The sequence below is a fragment of the Littorina saxatilis genome, linkage group LG1, assembly GCF_037325665.1.
Source record: "Littorina saxatilis isolate snail1 linkage group LG1, US_GU_Lsax_2.0, whole genome shotgun sequence".
NCBI lineage: Eukaryota > Metazoa > Mollusca > Gastropoda > Littorinimorpha > Littorinidae > Littorina > Littorina saxatilis.
In genome coordinates this window covers 47955342-47963904 of record NC_090245.1, presented here as the reverse complement: position 1 = coordinate 47963904, position 8563 = coordinate 47955342, and the positions used below count along the sequence as shown (strand labels likewise).

At 40.5% G+C, this 8563-nt stretch overlaps 1 protein-coding gene across 1 annotated transcript; it reads left to right on the top strand.

Moving 5' to 3' along the window:
* The first annotated feature begins 895 nt into the window (after positions 1 to 895).
* Positions 896 to 6780, top strand: LOC138971944 (uncharacterized). Its single transcript, XM_070344794.1, has 5 exons — positions 896 to 1073; positions 1384 to 1480; positions 2541 to 2715; positions 3597 to 3706; positions 5583 to 6780. The coding sequence occupies exons 2-5, from the start codon at positions 1394 to 1396 to the stop codon at positions 5691 to 5693; spliced, it is 483 nt and encodes a 160-aa protein (XP_070200895.1). The 5' UTR covers positions 896 to 1073; positions 1384 to 1393; the 3' UTR covers positions 5694 to 6780.
* Positions 6781 to 8563: the final 1783 nt, after the last annotated feature.

The window sequence follows — 8563 nt, the reverse complement described above, 5'->3', positions numbered from 1 at the left end:
AATCAGTATGTGCTTTGGCTTGACCTTGACAAGCGATTGAAGTGAAAAACCAAAAGCTGATCAACTCTCGCAGTCATGCAAAAGCTGAATCAGTTTGTTACGCAGTGTTCAGTATCAGAGTATGCACAGTGAAAAACTTGACGTCGCGACAAGCCGAAATTCGAAATTATCGCTTATTTTCCACGAGCTCGCAAAGAAAACTTATTTAAAACAGAAAAATATATTGTGCAGTGAAAGATCTCTGCAACAGATCTATCCGGAAGTCTGTTCTCATACTGATGTAAATGTGTTTGACTTTGCCTTGCGATTGAATTAAAACGCTTTTCAACTGTTTCACCGCCGAAGGCTAAATCAAGGCATGCCGTGAAAATGTCACATGCAAATACGTTACAATTTTAGGTTTTTCAACTCCCCACCAAAGTTAGATCAACGAACTAGCAACATCTTTAAAAAGAATAACCGAGCCTTCCGGCTGTGGAAATGAGTTTTGTCTCTGCGACGCGGCCTTGAGTAGATCCATTATAGTGAACAGATCTAACAAGAACCGCAAATGCTTATATATGACTCACCTTCGCCACAAGTATTATTATGAGAAACAGGCTATTGACGACACGCAGGACCCCGTGACCCAGCAACATTAACAGACCCAAGGAGAAGGTTTGTTGGTGGACAAGGACATTTTGGTTAAAAACACGTGGACAAAACACGTAGCTACCTCACTGCAACATGAATTGCTTCACAGGACTGATCAGCACGCAGAAGCCCTTTTCGAAGTAACCTAGCTAGCTGTAGATACTCACTTTGCAAAGTAAATTCTCTCACAAAACACACACACACACACACACACACACACACTAATAAATGTTGATCCAGAATCACAAAGACAGACAGACACAATAGACTGATTAAGTGTACAGTGCCAGTGGTAGTGCTAGTGGTTATCGGTACTTTTTTATGTGTTGACGTCAGCGATGTGTGCGCAGTTCAAAGGTTAGGGGTCAAAGTTTACGGATGCTTCCTTCGATCCGCTAACGAGCTGTGGTTGAATCGACGAAAATAACGAGCCCCAAAAGGTATGTAAAAACTGAGCGAACGCTTGTTTATTTACACGATTATTTATAACTAGTATGTTCCTAAACCACTTAATGGTACAAATGTCAGTTTAATGTGTGATATAATCCTGGTTTGATGCTGTAATTTAAGCGTTGAACAGAGCAAGCTTTTTCACATTTCAAACACACAAAAAATGGCCGCTTTTGATTTGTGTTCAGTTTTTCGATTCACCCTTTTCGATTTCGATTTCGCTTACTGTCTGGAAGATGAGTTATGCAGTGAAAAGTTGCAAATGTTCCAATCCTCTCGCTGTTTATGTTTTGTTTTAAGATCGATCTTCATGGATGCCAGGGACCAACTTGAGCTTGCGGCGTGGGACGAGGATGACGCAGAAGATGATTTTGTTGTCTTCGCACTGCTTGATCAGGTTAGCAAACAAGTCAAAGCTTAGGTCTAGCTTCTAAAGGCATTAAAGGTTCCGCTGAAATATAATTGTCAGGAACAGGCGTATATTTTGGTTATGGCCGGTGAGGTTACTTTGGATTGGTTATGGTTAGGTTTTAAATGTTGTTCATGTAAAAAATTAACTGTTTTTTGGGTTAGATTTCATAGTCATGATAGTGATCTTGTCTGAATCAACAGTGATACTGATAGTGATATTGGGTAGATCTAACACTTACACCTAGATTTGGTTTCCGTGTGACTTTGTTACTTACATTTAATGGTTTATAAACATAGAGTTTTAACTATTTACTGTTCAAGAATCAAAAGGAAACTGATGACCAAATCTGCAGTCAAGAGTTTTAGTTTCATCAAAGCATGAATATTATTATTAAGTCCACTCTCTGTCACAGAGTCTGTGTCACTGTCAGTTTGTGTTCTTGTGTCATTTTAATTTGATAGCAATACATGCACTTTCAAGAAGGATGTTACACTTACTGGTTCTATCAGACTTTTAAAGCACAAGGCACCTTGGTTCTAGTTTTATTATTTCTAGGATCAAATTACTTCAGTACAAGGAAACTTCTGTGTTCTAAAACATACACAGTATTTATATCAGAATACTGTCAACTGGTGCTTTTTGAGATGCACAGTTGAAACTATTTATCCAACATGCTTCAAGTTCAACCTGTAAGGGTCATTTGTTATGCAGGGGCGAGTGAACAATCCGCTTGGCTAGTAACAACAGGCTCGCAACTCACCTGGCTGGCCAATTAAAATTCTGGTCAAATGCAACCAAAAGGGTTTTAACGCTACTGCAGATCAATTGTGGTAACTGGTATGTATCGGGGCGGCGAAATTTCTGCCAGGTTAGTGACTTTCTTGAAGTTACTCGCCCAGCTGGCGAGTTAAAATGTTGGAGTTTAACTTTCCCTCTGTTACCCAGTATTGATTTGAGTAGCTTCAGCAGAATTTTCAGGCTAATTAATTGAATAAAGTGTACAAGTGATCCATGATTTCACTAAGTTTAATCTACATTTCAACAGCCAGAAAGAAGGGCCTATGAGGGTCAGTTCGCCCTCGATCACTTCACAGCCATCGAATGTGAGGACTTATTTCGCTTCAGCGCGGAAGAGATTCGGAGACTGTGCGCCCTTCTGGGAATGCAGAGGACTATGCAGGCGCCTAATGGAATGAACAATCAAGGAACCAAGGCCAGTGGTGAGGATTTATTTTTTTACCCTGGTTGCTGTGAAGTTGAGTTGTATTTCAGTCAGAATGATAGTTTAATGATCCTCCTCCATGATTTGATTCGCAAAGTCATGAAGTTTGCATTTACTGTGAATATTCAGTGAGTTGTTTTTACTATTTCAGGTTTCGTAAAAGATTAAAGCGGAGCGTTGAGTTGGGGCATAATTTATTTTGGGATTGCTTAAAATCTAAAATTTGAACTATGTATTTTGAACTTGAATCACAAAATGTACCTGACTAACTTTAGCCCCTTTGGTCGACACAGTACTCTATTTAGACAATAGAGAAATAATAGTGAATTGGTTGTGCCACTTACTTAGTCTGTGGAGTTGAGTGAAATTATTTTTGAAATATGGTAACAGGATAAATAAAGATGCGTTGATACTGATAATTTATTCATATTAGTTTAAAAAAATAAATGAATATTTTTTTTACAAGTTGACGAAGTGGCCGCCATTATTACGTGAATCCAAGTTCAAGGGAAGTTACTTTTGATGTGCAAAGGACTTATTTGTTTTAACTTTTTTTTATGATAATTGTTTTTATTGATTTTGTCTTCGTGGTGTCCCCCCCCCCCCCCCCCCCCCCTTCAAAAAAAAAAGATTTTTATTTTGTTCTTGTCGGGTAACTGTTTTTGAATTTGTGTGTGCAGTATAGCCAGTAACTGTGTCAAACCTGATAAATAGAAAATCAAACTGATGATAAGCATGTCGGGCTGGATATTTTAAGGCGCGTGAGAAAACTTTTGCAGTGTTATTATTTTGAACTTGAAGACTGTATGAGAATATGCCTCTCCACACACATTCGCATACACACTCACCAGGCTCATTTGAATTTATGATTTTTTTCAGGATTGGAGGTGCTCTGCATCTGTCTGCGGAGGTTGCCTTACCCATGCCGGTTTGCTGACCTTTCGCAGATGTTTCATCGTCCCAAGCCGGAGTTGTGTGTGCTGTTCAAGGTAGGCATCGACTTCATCTATGATCAGTTTTCTGACAAACTAACAAACCTCAATCAGCCATGGCTGACAGTGCCCGAACTGGAACGGTACTGTGCAGCTATACATGCCAAGGGGGCTCCTCTGGAGTTTTGTTGGGGGATGGTTGACGGCACAATACGATCAATGTGTCGCCCAGGCCATTTGCAACAAGAAGTGTACAATGGCCATAAGAGGGTGCACTCTCTAAAGTTTCAGTGTGTCGTGACACCAAATGGCCTTGTGGCAAATGTTTTTGGGCCCTTGGTTGGTCGACGACATGACGCAGCTTTGCTGAATGGTAGTGGCATTCTTGAACACATGCAGCAGCACATGGTCACTCCAGCAGGAGATGAAATGTACCTGTATGGGGACCGAGCCTACCACTTGACCCCTAACTTGATGAGGCCGTACCGTGGACAGATCACAGGAGAGCAACAGGCCTTCAACACAGAAATGAGCAGGGTGAGAAACTCTGTTGAATGGGAATTTTCAAAAATTGTTAGGCTGTGGGCATTTTTGGATTTCAAAAAAAATTTGAAGCTGTTCTTGTCCCCTGTAGGGAAACTCTACCTGGTTGGAGTTTTGTTGTCCAACTGTCATACTTGCCTACATGGCAGTGAGACATCACAGTTCTTTGGACTGAATCCACCAACACTGGAGGAGTATCTCTACTAATTGTCTGTGTAGCTCTCAAGTAGAAGAAATGCTCATTGCATTGATCTTGTGTCACATGGTGTTTGGCATCCAAATGGCCAAGCATCTAAACAAATTGACCCTGTAGAAGGCTTTAAATTATTAACATGATTTCACTGCTTAGAGATGGCCAAATCTACTGCCCGGTCGCCTGGTGGGAGTTCAAAATATGGTGGATAACCCGGTTTGCAACTACAAGTATCTGGTCAAATGCAATTGGCGGGGACGTAGCTAAGTTGGTAGCGTGCTGGCTTTGTAGCCAGTTGGTCGCTATCAGCGTGGGTTCGATCCCCACGTTCGGTAAGAGATTTATTTCTCGGATTCAACTTTGTGCAGACTCTCTTTGGTGTCCGAACACCCCCGAAAAAGATCCCAAGTTCACAGCAAAAGTCTCAGGGCTTGGAAAACACGAAGACACGCTTGCATGATCTTTCATCTCTGATTATCATGATCGTATTTCAATACTTTGACAGGACAAACCCAATGCTGGTGTGTCGAAGAAGACAGCCACAGCGGACTTGTTCGAATCAAAGTATCACACCATATTTTCAACACCTGTCCCAATATAGACCAGTTGGTCTAAGAGGACGTTAAACCCTAATAGTCAGTCAAATGCAAAAGCAACTTTTTCAGTGGTACTTTGAGTTAAATTTGGTTAAACCAAATAGATGCTGCACATTCAGACATTTCTGTCGTCTGTAAAATTGACACACAAAAAATGAAGCACCCAACTGGGGCGCGCTTTAAACGTTTCATACTGGCTGCGGCCTGTTTCTTATTTCGCTACTGATTCCAAACAAGCATATGTCTATTATCAAGTGAACCTGCGTAAAAAATAAAGCCAGGTAAGAACCCAGCTGACCTCCATTTATTGATCATTTGTAAAATTGTATGCTCTTGTCACTTGTGTATAAATACATATCTGATGGTCACTCATACTGACACTGAACATAATTTTTTTTGTGGTATATACCGGCTTTTGACATATCTTGCAGGACAGTGACTTTCTTGAAGTAACTGCTAGTGCTACTTTGCTTCATCAGCCTGTACAGCTGTACTTGCTTTCGCAAATTACTTTAGTACATGCTATTCTTCATTATGCATTAGTAGGTGTGCACATGGATCTCTGACATGGGTACTGCTGTGTTGTAATTTGTATTTGTAGTTTGCAGGCAGAGGGTCTTCTTGTCTGCTCATACCTCGGTACCAAGCGGCCACTAAACAACCATCATCACCAGCCAGGCAGTCACATGGGACTCTCCAGTCTCTTCACTGAAAATCTTGTTCTTCAACCATAACTTTTTCAAAGACACTGAACTGTCAAATATTTGGGCTGTGTGGATTTGCCTCAGGACCCGTCCTTACAAAAGATCCGATCTTTTTCTTTTACATTCATGGACTGAAACTCCCACGTACACTCACACATTTTGCTTGAGTGTATGTTTAACGTGTATAACTATTTTTACCTGCTATTTAGGCAGCCTCGCGTCACTTTCAGTGATCTGTTGGAATGTACATCTTTATTTGCTGCTGGCCACTCACTCATCCTCTATAAGGGGGGGGGGGGGGGGGGGTAAAAGTGTTTGGTTTGGTTCGATCCCCACGTTCGGCGAGAGATTTATTTCTCGGAGTAAACTTTGTGCAGACTCTCTTCAGTGTCCGAACACCCCCGTGTGCACACATGCGCACGAAAAAGATCCCACGTTCACATCGAAAGTCTCAGGGCTTGGAAAACACGAAGACACCATGCATCATCTCTCGTCTCTGATTATCATGATCGTATTTCGATACTTTGACGAGACAAACCCAATGCTGGTGTGTCGAAAAAGACAGCCACAGCGGGCTTGTTCGAATCAAAAGTATCACACCATATCTTCAGCGTATTACCAATACCTGTCCCAATATAGACCAGTTGGTCCAAGAGGACGTTAAACCCTAAAAGTCAGTCAAGTGTTTGGGTCGAAGGAAAAAAAAAGGATTGGTTGGGGCTGAACACACCTGGAGCTAGACCTTACATCTTCATTAATTATTTTATTTCTAGTGCCATTACATTCCTAAATAACCACATATTAATAACTGGATCTGTCCATGAATTGAAATGAGTTTGTGTACTATTTGCTGTATGATTATTTGACTTTGAAAGTGAAACAAATTGAAAATCAAATTATAGTCATATGAAGTTAGAATTGGTTATCTACATATATGTGTGTATAAGGTGTTATAAATAATTTATAATTAATAGTACTTGAAGTTAAAGGGATTATTTTGAGTAACAGAACATACATTTGAGACTTGTTAAAATATTGCCCTTTGCATGGCAAAGCTTGAAGAAATAGTAATTAAATTCAACGTTTGAAATTGTATTACAGAGTGAGAGTTCAGTCCAAAGTGTGTATACATGTCTATGTGATTGTACAATTATAATGCTTGTTTTTATGTTGAAACAACTCACTCTAGATCTGATTTAATTGTTGTCAGTAAATTCTCTCTCTAACTTAGCTTTAGTGCAAGTCAATTTATTGGAATAATTATGATTAATGATAAATGTACAGAAACTAAATTTATTGCAGACATAACACTAAAACTGATGCATGCATCTCAGATTTGGAAATCGGAGAATTTTATGGTAAAAGGGAGGCAATCAATCAAATAAGAAGAATAACAGACTACTCAGACTTGGCTTAAGTGTATAAGGTGAGATGTATTTCTGATCCTGGTCATTGCTAGGTGTTTGCCATGGAGTCTGGCTTATAAAAATTCAGGAAGAGAATAATGTTTGGATAAGTGAAGGAAAAGTAATCAAAGATCACCATATCAAGTCGGGCTTTGCTTGCGGTCGCTCTGGTACTGAGGTCAAGCAGTGCGGCCGGCTAACAGGTAGTTTAGGGTCGCTTGTTGTCTTGTCACCATTGGCATAAAAAAAAAGAATGGGTTTTCCGTGTGACCTTGTGCTTAATTAAAATATATGAAACTGTAGATGTTGCGGAACTTCAGACTTCATACATGCCTAATATTACCGAATGTAGGAGGATAATGCCAACCTTGTTTTCCTTGCGTTTTTTGAATAATTCACCTCTAATCACACAAACTCACACACAAAATTTGAACAAGATTTGAAAACAAAAGTGAACTTAGCAATCGACATTTTTACTGAATCAAAATATAACATACAACAGAGTAACAAAAAAACAAACAAAATACAGTTGGGAGTACAAATATGTCCAACCATTAATTCTATGTTTCATTTATGCTTGTTTGTTGTGGGAACTCTGCTGCAACTATCTTTAGTTTTGGCCTGGATATGCAGAGACTATGTCAATGAGAGACTTGCCTTCACCACTGCCGGAAGGCTGGGCCTTTTGCAGATTGCCCCGGGCTGCTTCCCGTATTATCTTGGCCTATATACCGTAAAGTACCTTGTAAGCGCCCAGTATCGAGTAAGCGCCCACCCCCCACTTTTAGTCCAAAACCGTGCATAGGGTATAGTACCTTGTAAGCGCCCACCCCCCACTTTACACCATTGAAATCAGGCGAAATAAAAATTCCGCACTTGATCTGCTAGTTTTGTGAATGATTTCCCTTTCTTGCAAACCCTATCACGTGTGTCTGCACGCCTTGGATCTAAACGCCTGCAAGTTAAGTCCATGATTACAAGATGCCGCGAATCAAATCGTACACCGTTGCATTTAAGCTGTCAGCTCTTGACTATTTGGATAATAACGCCAATGGAAACACACACACACACACACACACACACACACACACACACTACTCCCCCTCCTCTCACTCTCTCTCTTACTCTCTCTCACTCACTCTTTCTCTCTCTCTCTCTCTCTCTCTCTCTCTCTCTCTCTCTCTCTCTCTCTCTCTCTCTCTCTCTCTCTCTCTTTCTGCCGAAAACAGTCTTTGGCCAAGTAAAATAGACTGCTGCCCATATCCAGAAGACGTACCCCTTGTTCAAGGGAAACGGAGACACAGTGCGGCCGACAGCGGCACCTCTGCAGACAAGAAAAGGATGCGACGACATTTGTCTCCCCAAGCTCTTCTAATGACAATACGAACAAGAAAAACAATTGACGATGGAAAAAGAAAGAAGATATGATTACGAAGTGATCAAAGATCACATTTCTCAATGAAAACTGCTCG